Source organism: Cinclus cinclus, chromosome 27 (genome assembly GCF_963662255.1).
Source record: "Cinclus cinclus chromosome 27, bCinCin1.1, whole genome shotgun sequence".
NCBI lineage: Eukaryota > Metazoa > Chordata > Aves > Passeriformes > Cinclidae > Cinclus > Cinclus cinclus.
The window spans coordinates 7,250,459-7,267,642 of record NC_085072.1 but is presented as its reverse complement, the minus strand read 5'-3'; the positions used below and the strand labels follow the sequence as shown (position 1 = coordinate 7,267,642).

General features: G+C 43.8%; 1 protein-coding gene across 2 annotated transcripts in view; it reads left to right on the top strand.

Annotated features, from left to right (window-relative positions):
* The first annotated feature begins 53 nt into the window (after positions 1 to 53).
* The window catches only part of CEPT1 (choline/ethanolamine phosphotransferase 1), a 31,873-nt gene continuing 14,742 nt past the window's right edge, over positions 54 to 17,184 (top strand). The window contains exons 1-5 of one of the 2 annotated variants that reach the window (XM_062509414.1): positions 54 to 87; positions 1,565 to 1,965; positions 5,239 to 5,386; positions 6,442 to 6,583; positions 14,067 to 14,151. In XM_062509414.1, the coding sequence (XP_062365398.1) occupies positions 1,627 to 1,965; positions 5,239 to 5,386; positions 6,442 to 6,583; positions 14,067 to 14,151 (714 nt within the window). In that variant the 5' untranslated portion in view covers positions 54 to 87; positions 1,565 to 1,626. The remainder of the gene's footprint in view (positions 88 to 1,564; positions 1,966 to 5,238; positions 5,387 to 6,441; positions 6,584 to 14,066; positions 14,152 to 17,184) is intronic. The other variant, XM_062509413.1, reaches the window with a different exon arrangement.

Sequence of the window (17,184 nt, the reverse complement as noted above, 5' to 3'; positions counted from 1 at the left end):
CCGCCCCCGGCGCGCGCTGCCGCCGCTTCCTTTCCGGCCGTCGCAAAAGGGGCGTAAAAACAGCTCCGCCCGGTGCGGGGAGAGGAGGTAGCGCTGGGGGTACCCTGGCGGCAGCGGTGGGGTCTGCGTGGGTCCCCGGCCGGGCGGGCTCTGCAGGGCGCGGGAGGCGGGAGCGGGGAGGGCTCCGAAGTGTGGCTGGGCCGGGGTCCCGGGGACCCGGGCCGCGCCGTGGGCGGGGGCGAAGCGTCGGCGGGGCCGGGGGTGCCTTGGGCCCCTCCCCGGCCGGGTGTTTGACAGGCCCGGTGGGAGTCCAGCGGCAGCCGGGCCGGGCGTTTGTTTTAGAGAACGAGGCGCTTCTGGGCTGTTTTCCCTTTGGCTCATCCCCTCAGGATGAAGGAAAAGCCCAATTTAATGCACTGGGAGTAATTTTTGTGGTCATTCAGGGTAACACCCACAAGGACCTCCGCGGTGACTTAAGTTTGGTCTCCAGGCGATTGGAGAGGTGCAGCTCTGCTTCCTCCCGAGCTTATCGAGCACAGTGAGGGCCTTGCCACTTTCTCTTCTCTCTCTGACGGAGCTTCCTGAAGTGGCTTTTCACTGCTGGAATTTGCCTTGCTGAGGGTGTGGAGAGTGGAGCTGAGAGCAACTTGTTCTTAGGCCAGCGATGACCTTTGTTTTGCACAGTTTTCTCTACTCATGCAGTGTGGATGGATTTAGAACTCCCTGTCTTCTTCCTTTCCCTACTTTATTTGCTCAAATTCAACCAGGTTTTCTTTTTTCTTTTTTTTTTTCCCCTCGTTGTCTCCTACAGATTAACAGCAAACTTTATTTTTAGTCTCCTTTCTCTACTGCTTCTCTACTTGCTGTGGAGAGTTACACCTGTCTGGTCACCTGCTTTCAGGGGAGATGGAACATTGTGAGGGTCCTTGTTTGTGCTCTAAGATCTGTTCCTGACCCTATGTTTTCTTTTCACAGCTGCTTTGTGCTATCCCTGGCCAAATAAAGTTCTTCAGCTCCTGCATGTTTCTTGTATATCTTGAGAGTTAAACAGGCAATGAGCTGTGTTAAATTTAGAGAGGAAAAAAGCTGCAGTAAAACTGAAATAAGGAACAGAAAAAAAATTGTTTTTAAGTGGTTGTCCAGCATCGCTGAGGAGACAAAGCTGCTTCAAACCAATTTAACTTAAGACTTCTCAGCATTGGTACAGTTTTTTGTGCTGTCAGTTGATAACCTGAGTGATGCCACTTGTTCTCCTGGGAGAGATATGAGGGGACTGGCTGTGCCCCAGTCTGTAATACAACTCACTGCTGTGGTGGGAGTTTCTGCTGCTGCTGGAATTTCGATTGGTGGCTGCAGGGTAACACTGGCTGCATTGGCAACACTCATTTCTTATAATTCCTTTAGCAATTCTCGAGATAATTTTCTCTTCAAAGGAGTAATCCTATAAAGTCATCTTGCTTTGCTGATGGCAGATAAAATGCTCTTTAGGGCAGCAGCTGGGAACTTTTGCTATCCTAAAATTTCATTTGTGTGCTCAGGTATGTCTTACCCCTTTGTGTTGCAGGATCTTATGGTTTTCCAGCCCAGCTGCTGCCTGCCCAAGACACTTCCTAGGCCACCCAACCCATGAGTGGGCACCGGAACATCAAGAGGCGATGTGGGGAGTCACACCTGGAGGGCCCTGCGGGCTGTGGCCACGGCCCCAGTGCTGCCTGTGTGCTCAGCAAACTGGTGCAGCTGCCTACACCACCCCTGTCCAAGCACCAGCTCAAACGGTTAGAGGAGCACAAATACCAGAGTGCTGGACGGTCCCTGCTTGAGCCCCTCATGCAGGGCTACTGGGAATGGTTAGTTGGAAGAGTTCCAGCCTGGATTGCCCCCAACCTGATCACCATCATCGGACTGTTAATAAATATATTTACAACTCTGCTATTAGTATGTTACTGCCCAACGGCTACAGAACAGGTGAGTTATGGACTGCTGACATTCTTTGTTTTGGTTGCTGTCACTAGTTTTGGGTGGGTTGTTGCATTGGGAAGAGCTAGTTCTTGCTGTTCAGCCTGCAGTCCTTGTCCTTGTAACCGGCTCTGTAAATGTTTGTGTCTCTCTGTGACGCTAGCATGCAGAGAGAGCACATGTGGATGCTGGAGTGAGACAGCAGTTCCTGGGGCCAACACACCTGTGTGGAGCAGGTTAACACCAAAGCAGCTGTGAGGGACCTGCTGCACAAAGCTCAGCCTTGCTAGGAGATGGAGCAGTGGCTCTGCATCTGCCTGGCCTGTGTGACAGGAGGAGTTGGTACCTGTTTACTTTCTGTGCCTACAACAGGGTGACTTCCCCCTCAGCTCTGGGATTGGAGTTGCTACATGAGCCAGGTGGATTGAACATACTTAGGCTGCACCAGAGCCAAGGCATTGAGCTCTAGAGTAGTGCTGCTTAAGATATCAAAGCTGGTGTTACCAAACCCAGCTTAGTGAGCCACAGGGATACCTTCCTGGGCCCCAGCAGGTTCTGTGTCCTGGCAGCTCAGTCAGGACTTTGGCACAGTGTAGTGGAGCTGTGGGGACATGGAGTTGTGTTCTCCATCTTGGCTGTGCTGTGAGGAGGCCGGATAAAAGTCAGTGGTTTTATTCTTTGTTCTGAATGTTCTAAAAGCTCCTGACCTGCCCTGAGCAAAACTGTTTCAACCTGATTTCAAGGGTACAGAAGTCTTTTTGAGGCATCTTAACTTCTCTCTGTCACCAGTTACCTCATGAAGCACTTGTAGACTCATTCTTTTGCACTGGAAAAGTTTTCACTTGAATGTTCAATCTTAAGAGCTGCTTTTATGTGTGTGCACTGAGAAAGGGAGTGATTTAGTATAGAAATTTGTTACACACCAAATGGCTGGGAATGTCTCAAGAGTTCCAGCTTTTAAAATATCTGAACTCCTTCCTAACCAAGTCTCCCAGCTGAGGTTGGGAATCCAGCAGGACACAGTTTGTTCCCCACCAGACTCCAAAATCTCACGTAGTTTGGCACAGTCAGCACTGCATCCCTGCTCCACGTATGACATGGGAAAGGGATGTTTGCCTCTCCTGGAAATCTGTTGAAATAGATTGTTTCACAATAACCTGTGGAATTTGGCACGTGTAAGATAAACAGTGACTATTCAGTTTGATCAGGGAATACTTGGAACAGCTCATTCCTTTTCCAGGCTGTGGTTTGGGTTGCTTTAACTTGTTTACTTCTGAGCAGAGTTACATGGGGTCTCAGACTCTGAAATCCAGTCTGATAGAGAGACTTCAGCTCTCAGGAGCCCAGAGCTGGTTTAGGTCATTAAACTAGAGCAGAATTTTGAATTTGGAGAACAGTTGTATTTTGGTTGGTAATTAAACTTCTGAAGTGCACACCAGGAAGCTGCACTCAGAGCATCAGAAAGTTGGTGTTAGCTGCAGGCTGCTGTATGAAAGCGCTGTTTGGTACTTATCAGTTTGAGAAGTACTTTATGTGAGGTGAATTAAGATTTTTCTCCTCACTTGAACTGAAAAATAACTTGGTGCTGAGGCAGCTTCTGGCCTGATCTGATTTGCCACATGGCATAGTGTGACCAGGGAGATGCTTTTTAAGTGTCAAGGAGCTGTGTGGGGAAGAAAATGGAGCTGTGAACCTCCAGGAGCAGAATTTCTCCTCCTCCCCCCAAACCACTATTGATTTGTGATGTAAATTTTCTCCTCTGTGTAGCTCAGACTTAGTTCTGCTTTTTTTCAAAAGCGACTCCTCCTTTCCTGTTGCAGAAAGATGCAGCTGGGGCAGAGCTGTTGTTCAGGGCCTCATGCAGCCGGAGAGTGAAGGAGATGCAAATACTTCCTGCTTAGCTGGGAGGACCCAGCTGACTGATGTGAAATGTGCTGACTAATGGAATGGTACCTGAGCTTAAAAAAAAATAATCATCTGGATAAAAAGAGAGCTGTGAAATCTTACTTGGATATAAATAGGTCTAAGTGGAAACACCTACACTGCTCATGAAAGGAGCTTTTAAAAAAGGAGAGCCGGCAGACTGATTTTTAAGTTTATAGAGGAACCTTCAGGGTGATGCCATGTAACTTAACTCTGACAGATAAAATCTGTACTTGAGGGATAAAAATAGGAGGGAGTTGTGTGGCATCAGAACCTTAGCTAAATGTGATATTCTGTTCTTGGGTGACATATTTCCCATTTCTCATCTTCTGCTGTGTGTACAGACATTGCTGAAAGCAGAGCACAATGATAACTTTTGGGTTAGAATGAACTGTTTTGGTAAATGCAGGAGCAATGCAAGCTGTAGAAGGAAATACATTTAACTTGATGTGCTATAAATTAGTCAAGGTTGTGTTTGTCAAAAGCAGCTGGACTCCAGGGCCTTAGGAGAGGCAGGTCAGCTTGATTAAGCTGTATTTGGGATTTGTTGGTGTGGTCTGTAAAATAAAACTGCTCGTAAATGCTCACTTCTTTAAGAAGTGTGTCAGATGTGACGATTGCAAAATAGCCAATAATATCTGATTGATGGATGTGTAAATGAAGATGGAGTAATGGCAGCTCCCTGGCTTTTGTGTTCTTAAGGGTTTATGCTTCAAAAAAACTTGGATTGTAATCTTTGCTCTAGCAGGGCTTTGGCATTGTTTGTGTTTCTGTCAGAGTAGAAGTTGTTATCATGGATATGACCATTAAGGGTTCTTAACATAGATTTGGCAAAGTTGCTTGGTGCCTTTTGCTGGAGGGAACAGTTGGTGGTGGAGGGGCTATGCTGCAGAGCTCTGGAAATGTTCTTGGACTCAAAGTCTGGGCACTGGCAGTGACACAGCTTTCAACTGGTGAGTGGTGAAGGGCTGGTAAAAGTGAGCTCAGTGTTTGTCACAAAGTCAGGGGCTAAAAGTTCCCAAGTTTGTGAAATCACTGGGACAACTTGCATGTATTTAATGAGGCCTTTGTTGTGCACCGCTTTGCAAATGTAAAGTTACAGTTTTTCCAGCTGTATAGTGCAGCCTCCTGCTTTAGAGCAGGGGCTGTAGCTATTAATCTCACTGGTTTATTTACATTCCATATATAACAACCCATTCTGTCTCTCCTTGCAACGACCAGCTGCTGAAAGGTCCCTGGGTGAGGAGGGCATATGTGCAAAGGGAAAACTGCCGTGTCAGGCTGTGGGTCAGTTCAGCTGCAGGCTTTCTCTTTTCAAGGATTATTTTAAACCGTATTGTGATTGCCCTTCTCTCTTAGGCGCCTCCCTGGGCATACGTTGCTTGTGCTTGTGGCCTTTTCATCTACCAGTCCCTGGATGCTATAGATGGAAAACAAGCAAGACGGACAAATAGCAGCACTCCATTAGGGGAGCTTTTTGATCATGGCTGTGATTCCTTGTCCACAGGTATTGTTGTCATTTTTAATTGAAGTAGGAGGATTAAATTACTCTGTTTCAAATCGGCAATACAATAAAAGAGCTTCATTACTGAAGAAAGGACAACTGATAGTGTTGAATGTATCACTTTCAACCAAGAAAGTCACCTTTCTTTCCAGAGCACAGTGCTCTGGATCAGCTGAATGTCTTCTCTTGTATTACACTGAAAACAGAAATAAGCATGTGACTAATTCAACCTGAGCCAGCACTTCTCTGTGATACTTTAGCTTGGTTCTAAAATATTTTCTGTGAGAAGTTGTCAGAATACTCTGCTATGTTATTTCATATTGACTTGATACAGAGTGATACCAAGACAGGTCTAAGCCTAAGCAGTGGGACTCATAAATCAGAGTTTAAGATTAGAATTCGAATTAGAATTGTCCAGGTCAGTTCTGGGTAGGTGGAGTTCATTGAGCCAGCCTGAAGTTTAACCCCATTGCAAAAAAATTGTAAAATCATAGAATATCCTGAGTTGGAAGGGTCCCACAAGATCGAGTCCAACTCCTGATTGGGCATTTTGAGTTCCTTAAATTTTAAAGGTCTTAGGCTTTAAATTTTATGGATTCTTTGTTAGAGTTGTGTGTGGAAGGGGTGGAGGGGAAGGCTTAGATATGTTACACATCCTGAATGTATCCAGACCTTTGATTTTCTTAATGGCATCAGAAAAGTTCAGAACACAGGGGAAAATATCTGGCAAATGTAAGAAGAAACGCTAAAACTTGCTGCAGGCTGCGGCTGTAGAAATTACTCAAGTTCCTTAATGAGATTAGGCATCACAGGGAATAAAAATGTAGGAGACTTAAAAAACATTACTATTGATGATCTGTAATAACTGATAAGGATTGAATTCTGTGTTATGCAACCTGTCTTCAAGTGGAAGCGTTAATCTCTTATGTTTGTGAAATAATCATGCCAGGATAACCTTCCCACTGTCCCTCCTCCAGACCCTGTTGTTAGCTTTGCTTCTGGTGAGGATCCTTACACACATCCACCCTTTTCACTGTGTAACTGATTTTCTCCTGCAGTCTTTGTGGTTTTGGGAACTTGTATTGCTGTGCAGCTGGGCACCAACCCTGACTGGATGTTCTTTTGTTGTTTTGCTGGGACATTCATGTTTTACTGCGCGCACTGGCAGACGTACGTCTCGGGGACGCTGCGCTTCGGCATGTAAGTACCTGGCTGAGAGAAAGGGAAAGGGAAATTCTGCTCTCAGTTGCACCTTGTGTGGCCATAGTGTCCTCAGAGCAGTAGCAAATTGTTTTTATCCATAGTGATATGTTAGAGCTGTAATTAATAGTTAATGTCCCTTAGCTTATGTTAGGAGTGGTAAAATGTCATTTTGGCCTGTTAGTTAATTAGAGCTTTTGCTGTGATGTAAAGCTAAATAAGTAATGGAAAATACCTGCTGTTTTGTCCCAAGTCTGGAATGCTTTGGTCAGATGGTGGCAGTCTGGCTTTAGCAGTCATTAAACTCTTGTCTTGATACTGCTTGATTGTGATGTGCAGTTATTTGTTAATATTAACCATAATTCATAAAATATACTGTATTAATTGCCATTGTGCCTTCAATTTAAAGTTCAGAATCCCTTTTGGTTAATGCAGATGATGGTTCTGTCAATAAATGGAACCAAAATTGCAATGCCAAGAAAGTCAGGAGCAGAAATCCTGTTTCATGCTGGATGAGGCTGGGTGGGAGGTGCAACACAAGCACTTGGTGAGCTGTGGAATTCTCTAACCTTAATGGGGAAATAAATGTATTCTTTGTTGAGAATTTAGTCTGTGTTTGCATTCATAGAGTAAGCAAACACATTTCAAATAAATGCACTGCAGATTTCTTTCTTGTTCCATCTGGAAACAGAAATTTGCCCTTAGTGGGATTTTGAAGCAATTCAACAACAACTATGTATAGATGTCTAATAGACTGTTATTTATGGTCTGTAATTGCTGGTCTGTAGGTACCCAAGTACTGCTAAAACAGTACAACTATGGGCTTCTTGGGCCAGCTTTTATTGGCAGGACACTGTTTCAAATATGCAGATGCTCTTGAGAAACTTTGGTGTTTCTTCTCAAAAATTTAAGATGTTGGATCAGTTTTAAATGTCTATTCGAGGATGAAAAGAAGAAAATCTAGACTTCTGTTCCAACTCTGACTACACTAAAGCAGGTTCACTGAAACTATCCCATTCTGGTACTTAAATCTTTAAAACAAGACGTGTGGCTCAAATAGTTTCCTGTTTTGGGAGTCTCACTTTCATGCTGTACCAAAGGTCTGAATGCTTTTAGCTCCCTTTGAACTTTACAGGACCCTGATAATCAAAGATTTCTGGTTATTGATCAAAGAACACAAAAGCCCAACCTTGACATGTGCTTGACTTTACAGATGGAGGTATCAGCCTCTCCAAACTGTTGCTGTGCTGCAGAGACATGTTTGGGTCAGTGCTGGTGTTCACTGGGTTATTCCTTTTTCTGTATTTTGGAGGCATTTTTCAGCAAATTAGATTTTTTTTCTGCCTGGCCTTATAAGAATGTGGTGACCATTAATATGTAGCTAATTCAAAACGGGCAATAAGGACCTAAATGTGTGTATCATTAATTTAGATAACATGTCACTGTGTAGTAAACATATTCATTCCTTCTTTTGCCCTGTGTTGCAAGGTTAATAGATTGTCATCAGCTGATGTTAATTTCAATGCAAAAACTATGAGACTATTTATCCAGCTAACAGATTCTCACAGTTTGACACTTTTTAAATGAAGCTTTCATTTCACTAATGTAAAACTGAAAAAATGGTATTTTATCAACCCTTTCAGATTCACTGCACTGCACAGACTTAGGTATCCTTAATCCTGAATAAGTGGGATCAGGGACAGTTGTTGAAAGGAGCCAAAAAGATCCTTGTACATGGTAGCTTTTTCCTGTTTGTTTCCCATGTCATGACTCAAAAGTCTCCAGAGAGAGGGTGTAGTAGTGATGTTTCAGGGAATGTGACTGTGTTCTTGACTTGCCTTAATTCCAAAGCAGCAGGAAAGAGAAGACAGCTGGCTGTCACTTACTCTCATTGTGATATGTCCAAGACATTGTATTTCAGTGCAGTGTATTTGCAATTGTATTTCAGTGATTTGATAATCAAATGGCTTGGAGAAGAGCAGAGGGTGCTAAAGGGGGAGATGGTATTTTTTCTCCTTCCACACAGGCCTGAAATGTTCAATTATAGAATCAGCCTGTATTGCTGCATTAAAAAAACAGGGAAATTAGTGTGTCAAACAAAGTGCATGCTTTTGGAATGGTGTGTGGTTTGTGTATGGGGAAGGGTCTGGAGCACCAGGAGCAGCTGAGGGAGCTGGGAGGGCTCAGTCTGGAGAAAAGGAGGCTTGGGGGGACCTTGTGGCTTTGCACAGCTCCCTGATAGGAGGGTGCAGCCAGTAGGGGGTCAGGCTCTGCTGCCAGGGAACAAAGGATGGGATAAGAGGAAATAGCCTCAAGCTGCACCAGGGAAGGGTCAGGTTGGACATCAGGAGGAATTTCTTCCTGGAAGGGGTGGCCAGGCATTGGAAAGGGCTGCCCAGGGAGGTTTGGAGTCCTGTCTCTGCCCAAGGAACAACTGGATATGGTACTTACTGCTCAGGGCTGGTGACAAGGTGGGGAGCAGTCAGGCTGGACTTCCTGATGCTGGAGGGCTTTTTCCAACCTTAATTCCATTATTCTCTCTGTCACTGTACCAGCCTTAGCAAGTCCCTGAAGCTGAGCAAAGCATGTCAGACTGCAGGGCAGGATCAGTTCCCCTGAGGGAGAAGGAAATGGGATCTGTTTTGTGAGATTCCTACAGCTTCTGCAGGTGGAGGAGGGAAACTTTGTTCAGTTGGGCCCAGTTACTGAATCTATCAGCTCTGTAGGTTCTTTGACTTCTCCTGGGGAGGGGGGGTCCCTGTGCTAGTCCAGGATTTAGAATAATCAGTTGAGTCAATAAAGTCCTTGATATGTCTCCATCTTCAAATGATCACATAATTCCATTAGAGCCTGGTAACCACTGCACTCTTCAAAAAGCAACTGGCGTTAACAGCTAAAATAATAGCTAGAGGTCAGTATTGCTTAAAAATTCCCCAAGAGGAAGCAGAAAGTGTCTCAAAGAAAGTGAGGCTCCAGGAAAGTCACTGTAATATCAGCAGTGCAAAGGCAGCAGGGAACAGCAGGGATAGAGTTAAATGCAGAAGTTTACTTAAAACATCTGATCTGGGAATGATCTTATGGAACAACAGGAATACTCAGCACATCTGAAAAAGAAAAATGTTGTTTTGAATGCCAGAGAGCCACTTAATATTGAGACAGCCTAAATAATGACTTGGTTCTCCTGACCTGGTTTCCAGCACAGGAACTGATTTGTCTGGGTTGTGGATTTGCTGCAGTACAGGATGAGCTGAGTCATGTTGGGGCAGCTGTGCCATCACTGGAGCATCTCTGCTTTGGAAACAGAATTTTTTTCCTGCATATCCCAGAAATCTAACTGGCAAGCTGCAATGGACTTCTGTGTGTCCTTGTGGAAGCAGATGTGATATACTTCAGGAACATGCTGCAGAAAACAGATTGTTAGGGAATACGGTGCAAAATCCTGAAAGGATTTTCGTGATGTTATCAGGTGTGATCAACTCGTTCTTCCCTAATCCAGGGTTGTCCCACTTGGATTCAGTGGTGGTCCTGGTCCCTTGCAGGAAGTGCAGGAGGAAAAGCGAGTGTGTGCAGGCTTAGGATAGTTCCAGCTGCTCAAGGTCAGAGCACAGCCTGACTGCAGGGGCTGTCCTACATCCAGGGGGTCGAAGTCATCCATCCTGGTCAGAGCTGGATTCTGCAGCACAGCTCAGAATCATCTCTGAATCATGGAATTGATTGAGCGGGAAGGAACATTAAACTCATCCAGTTCCACTCCTGCCATGGGCAGGGACACCTTCCACTAGCCCAGGTTGCTCCAAGTCCCAGTGTCCAGTCTGGCCTGGGACACTTCAGGCACAGCACAGCCACAGCTTCTCTGGGCAGCCTGTGCCAGGGTCCCACCACCCTCACAGGGAAGAATTTCTCAGTATCCCATCTAACTCTGTCCTCTGGCAGTGGGAAGCCATTCCCTCTTGTCCAGCCTGGGTGTTTTCTTGAGAGACATGAGGCACAAACTGCTCAGATAAAGTCCTGGTGCACTTGTTCATGATGGAAGTGCTGGAGATGCTGAATCATATTGAAAAAACTGGGCACTGAACACTCAAGGGTCTGTCCTGAGACTTGAGGGTGCTTCTGTACCATGATCTCCAGCATTTCCCCTGCAAGTTACTGCATTATCTGGTTTATTACAAGCTTCTTTAATGAAAATACCAAAAGTTGGTGATGGTAGGAATTATAGCTGTGTATATATGTGTAAATATAGATACCAATGGATGGGAATTAGTTTCCAAGGAGGCTTCACAAAGGAATATCACAAATATGAGAGGAAGAATCTGTTTTTACCACCTTTAATATAACTGAAAAGTTAAAAATGGTTACTTTGCTATTTGAGTAAGAATCCTCAGGGAAAGAAAAGAATTCAGGCTCCTGAACAAAACAGCTTTTCTTGAGGAGAGTTGGAGAATTTGGGGGAACATTCCTGTTCAGTGACTCTGGAGCAGCTGTACCAAGAGCCTGTGGGATAATGGGTTGGTTCATCTGAGCCCTGTCACCAATAAAGCCACTAAGATCCAAATGAGAGGTGAGGAAATGTCTGGATTTCAGAAAGCACCTAAGCCAATCTTCCTCTTCAGCCTCAGCAGAGGAGGAGTTGGTGTTTTATCTCACATAGACAACACACACCAAATACTGAAATACAGCAATGGAAACCTTCCAAGTCAGCATTTAGCACATTGAGTTCTTGTTCCTGGGAAGAGCCTCAGGATCTCCACTCTGAGATAAGGCAATAATCCCCATGACTGAAGAGCTTAAAACTTTCCAACACTTCTTGGAGAGCTTTTACACCCAGGTTATTTACAGAGGAGAGTCTGAGGTTAAGTAGAGCCTTTGTTGATGTCAGGGGGTGTTGGGTTCTCTGTGCTTGCAAGCAGGACGTGTTGAAGTGTGTTTGTGGTAGGTGTGAAGTTTGGTAACCTGCACCTCCTGCTCACTCAGTCACACTGGCAGCGTCACAGAAACCTGTGCAGCTGCTGAGGGCTCATGGAAAAGGTGGGGGGTGGTTTTCACATCCTCCTCCTCTTCCCTCCCACAAGTCCTTCAACAGCATTTTCAGCCGCAATCCCATTGGTCGTGTGTGGAGATGCTGCTGCTGATTGTTCTTATAACTCCTTGTTGTTCATTATTTCACAGAGCAGTGAGAACTAAAACATAACAAGCACATGGCTATTGCCTGACCTGTGCAACTTCTATGTACCTCTATGAGCAGCAGAAGGAAAAATTTACATAGTGGATGTGTATAAGAACAAGAAAAGGGTCTTATGGCCCATTTTTAATATTATTTTTCTGGTAACACTAATTTCCTGGTGCTGAAAATAATTCTAATTCGTGTTTTCATTTTTTCTGTACAGTACTTTATTCATGCTGTTGTATTTCATTGCATACAAGTAAAACTACTGGATTGGAATGAGTTAGGATAAAACTCTAATAACTTCATAACTAAGCATTTGCACTTCTAGCATGTGACTCAGCCTTTCTTTCTCTCGTGTTCAGATGTTGACACTGTTTTCTTGCTGCTGTAGTTTCCTTAAGAAAACAGTCCTTTGTCTCCTGCTCAGATTCCCAGTTCATTGCCCAGCCATAGTATTCCCACTTGCATGCTCAGTAGATACGGGCAAGACAGCTGGAAGAGTAATTTTTCAGACCAGATCATTAACTGGTAGATCCCTGTGAGTTTTCCAGTCCCATAACTTCAGTTTTCTGTGGAGGCAGGAGTGTCTTTCTTGTCTGCTGTGATTTGGGACTTTTTAACAGAGTTTTTTGTGTTGGAAGAAGAAGGGAAAGATGGTGCATAAACCTCCCCCATAGTTTCACACAGTCTTAAAAAGCTGTACTAGATCAGCTGTGTTGCTAGTGATTGACTTGATTTCAGGGCCGTCTCCAGTGTAAGTGTCTGTTTCCTGTTGTCCTTGGATCATTTTCTCAGGACATGTCTCCATTTGAGTTCAGTTTGGGTTCCCTGTTAGCACAAGGAAGGGACTGACAGCAGCTGTCTCTGAGCCCTGAGCTAGTGGTGGCTCTTGAATAGTCTAATGACTTGTTTAGTCAAACAGGGCCTTTTAAGAATTGCCCATGGAATGCACTCAGTACATTTGCACTGACAAGGGAATATTCTGGATGCAGCACTAATCCCCTGTGTGTTAATTGGCTCCAGACTCAGGAGCTTGACGGGGTTCCCAGCAGAGCAGGCACAGGGATTGTCAGTGCCAGCATCTCCATAGAGTGAAGCACATGCCAAGGTCAATGCCCCTTCTTGAACTTCGTGGATGATGGATGCATGTCTGAATTAGAAATACCACCTAAAAAAACATGGAAAAAAAGGGATGGAAACTGCATCTGTTGTGAATCCCCAAAATAGCTATGGGGTTTGGACATGGGGCTTTCTCTTCTTGTATTCCCTAAAAAACCAACTATTGTCCTCCCGGCTATTACTGTGTTATATGCTGTGATAATTAAACTGAAAATGCTTATCAGACTGAACTTTAGCAGCCCTTCTCTTCAGGCCTGATATCAGGTCTGCATATCATCACTGTACCTGAGCCCTGCAGTGGGGCCACAATGACTTTTCTGTGCTGCCCATTTTTAATCCCTTGGCATGGTGGGTGTCTGTTGCAGCACACTCTGATAAGCACAGCAATAAACAGGAGCTGTGTTCTGCCTGCCCCTGCTGCTGCTGAGTTATTTTCTTTTTAAACTAGATGGTTTGATATTTTTTTTAAATTTATCCCATTTAAAAATATTTTTGTTATGGTAAAATGCAGGTTTATGGGACTGTATTAGGAGAAAGGGTGGTTTCTATTGCTCTATTGGCTCCAGCATATTTTTTCATCCCTTTCTGTCAGGGGTGAGAAATAAATATATACAGAATAGAGTGTAATTACTCCTGAGTAGGGGTCCAGAGCTCACTTCTTGGAGAATTATTTGCCTAGGAGCTGCACGAGGAGGGAGGTGAAGCTTCTTCCTTTCCCTTAGCGGTGTCAAACTGAAATGCAATCTGCAATTCTGCTCCAGTGAAACATGCAGGAACATCTTCTGAGCTAAGGAATTCACGTATTCAGTGTCATTTGCAGACACCAACATGAGGTCAGGAGATGAGAGTCCTGGGTTATGCTTGGTTATGGATTTTATTCACTGTGACTCCAAGCAAGGAATTGCATTTATTCTCTCATGCACACACCAAATGATTGTTTTTCCTCATGTGTTGGAGTGATATGGTAAAACTGTAAATTGCAGAAGTTCTGAATGAAGATTTAAGTGTGTAAAATACTATGTGGGTTAGAATGGTTTTGTTAATTAATTGATCCTGGGTTTTGTTGTTAATCCCTTCCCTGGCCTTTGAATCATCCCAATCTAAATTTTGTCCTTTAGCCTGACTGAAGATGTTTAATGGCTCCGCCTCAGAGGAGTGCTCAGGAGAATATTCTGAACTGTTTCTCTCCCTTGCATGTAGATTTGATGTGACAGAGTCCATGCTCTGCACAGTGGTCATCCAGCTCCTCACGGGAACGCTGGGGCCCTCATTCTGGAATTATACGGTAAAGCCTTTGCTTGGCAGTGCCATGGACTGAGCCGGGCAGCACCTTTGTCATGCACTGCTCTATGGAAAGCAGTTCCTCCAGGGTACTTCACCAGAGTTTTCACATTTAACACAAGGAGGAAAAATATTTGAACAAGTAGGAAAAATTTGATGTAACTGGAAACAAATTTTTTTGAAAGCATCACATTTTATATGAAACTGAAGCAAAACCTGCCTATTCAACAAAAATTTGATTTAAACTTTCCTTTTTATCGCTGTTTTGGCTTCACCTAAAAGCCAAGTAGGGCTGTGGAAGCAGCTCTAATTGTGGGTGTAGAATAATGTTGTTGGAACTACTTTTTAAAAAAGTTTCTTTTGTTGCTGCCATTTCAATACCTTTCCACCAAAAAAAAGGAGAATTTCTTCGCTCTTTCAGGGAACTATGTCTTGTGTAATAACTTCAAATGTCTGGTTAAAAATGTCTGGTTTAAGCTGTGCAGCTTGATCTCTGTGCTTGTAGCTTCATGAATAAGTAACTTCCTTTCCAGCTTGTCTTTATTTTCAAAATACTTTTCCTTATGTCTGTGCTAAATAAATCCTTCTCCCCTCTAATTAGCTACCCTAGAAAGGACTTTCTCTTCCTTATTTCACCTCTTTATTTTTCCTAATACATTGTATGTGGGTGAGTTCCTCTCCCAGTAAAATGTTAACATTAAAAGCAAATTAATTGGATTCCTTGAAATATCTCATAGATGATGATTATTACTGATGGATTTTTAGCCTGGACTTTTCCTTGAAATATTTGAGGATATAAGAATAGCTTTTTGATCTCTTTCTTAGAACTGCATCAGATGTTAAACAAAAGTGAGGTTATTTTTTTGGTGGTTGATTTACATAGCCTTCCTTAAACCTGTGTTGATGCTAGTTGTTTTCTAATAGTTCTTTTGTTTTTTCATGTAGTAGCTTAGCAAAGTCTCTGCTTTCAGAAGGTTATTTAAAGGCTCTGCTTTAGATGCAGTACCATCAGCAATCTGGTAAATCCTGACATGTCTCCAGCTGGGTGGTTCTAAAGGGAGTCAGTGACATCAGTGACCTAATTTTTAAAATACTTTGTCCATAATCTATGAAGTGCTGGAAATAGTATCAGGAAATGGTAATTTAGCAAGCAGTAATCTGAAGGAAGGAAGAGCTTAAATCAATATTTTAGCCTGTGATGTCAGTATCTCAACTGACCAAGGAGTTGTTTAGGGCAGAAAAAAAATATTCAATCACATAGTTCTGGAACACTCAATCTGAAATCATTCCCTGGTGTGATGGTTGTGGAGTGGAAATGACTCCGATTGGGTGATGAAAAGAAAGTGTTTGAGCTGGATTAGAACAATTTGATATGGGATGGGAGAGAGAAGAAGGGTAGGTGCAGAGGACCTGGAGCTGCCAGAGATGTCCATCTGCAGCCCCTCATGGCAAAGGAGGCCTTTGCCATCCCAGGAGATAGTGGTGATACTGGTTTTGCCATCAGCTGGGGGGTGGGGTGTGAGGGGATGGGCCAGACAGGGCATTTTCACAGAATCCTAGGATGGTTTGGTTTAGTGGGACCTTAAAGGTCATCCCATTCCACACCCTGCCATGGGCAGGGACACCTTCCACTAGCCCAGGTTGCTCCAAGCCCCAGTGTCCAGCCTGGCCTTGGACACTTCAGGGATGTGGCAGCCACAGCTTCTCTGGGAAGCCTGTGCCAGGGCCTCACCACCCACACAAGGAGAAACTTCTTCCCAATGTCTCATCTATTGTTTTAGTAGTGGTTGGAGACAGACACATAACTTAAACACACTGATACAGCTTGGTTTATTTTTCCGCACTCTCTTTTATAGAGCGTTTGAAACTCTCACACCTGAATCCACTGCTGGTTAAAATCTCTGTGCTGTCCAGCTCTTTGGCCAATGATATGTCTGTATTTAGGATAGAATGGGGCAGCAGAGGTCTCTTGTTTGGGTTTGAATCCAACCTGTCATAGCTTTACCTGAGGCCTTGTTTACTTACATAGTGAACTAGGCCAGCTGAATTGGGTTTTCTGTTATGGCCAGATCTATGTGTTCAGCCACGGTCCAGCTGTGCTGTGACAATCTCTTTCTGCTCTCTGGAACTGGGAAGCCACATCTCCTTTGTCCTGTCCCTCAGGCCCTTGTCACTGGCTCCCGAGACAGAACCCCAAGTGTTGCCTGTGACAGGTCTCCTCACGCACTTACTTTAACCCAGTTTTAGGCACTGAGTTACAGGATAGACTTTTAAATCTTTTTAAATTCTGGCATGAGTAATTCCAGATGCCTTCTGGCATCTTTAGTTTTAGTCTAACTCATAACTAAAGATGCTGCTGCTTCCAAGTGGTTTACTCAGACACATCAAGCATCAATCACTTATTTGCACACTCAGAGGTAAGGCAGAACAGATTTTTAGGTCAGTATTGCATATCTCAGATTCATAATCTGACTGTTCCATGTGGCAAACGTTTGTACTGAGAAAGTATAATAATATAACCCTGTCTTGAAAATAATACAGTAGCTAGGACAGTATGAAGTGAGTAGCTTCAAATTCTTGCAGCACAGTTAAACCTTGTACTTGCTGGGCAGAAAGTTTTATGTTCACCAAGGAGGGGAAAATGTCTTAAATTGTTAATGAAGTTTGCTATCCCTGTAGCCTGTGGGGAAATTATTTAGAAGAACCTGAAGGCTTAAAAAGCTGCAAAATAAAAATAGTTTGGGAATCAAAATAGGTTTACTCAATTATTCCCCGCATTGACACTTGAAGGGGCAAAGATTCAGCCCTTCCTCCCTTTCCCTGCAGCTCTGCAATGTCACCCTGCAGTTCTTGTATTGATGGAATGTGACTTTGGTTTGGAACATTCTGCCCTGGTGATTTTTCAAAGACCAGAACTTGTCTGTTTTAATACAGTTTAGCACAAAGATACAGAGGTGTTGAGGATGATTCAATCTGGAGACCACTCAGCTTTTTATAGAAAACAAAATGTTGAAATAGTAATGTTCCTGACAATATT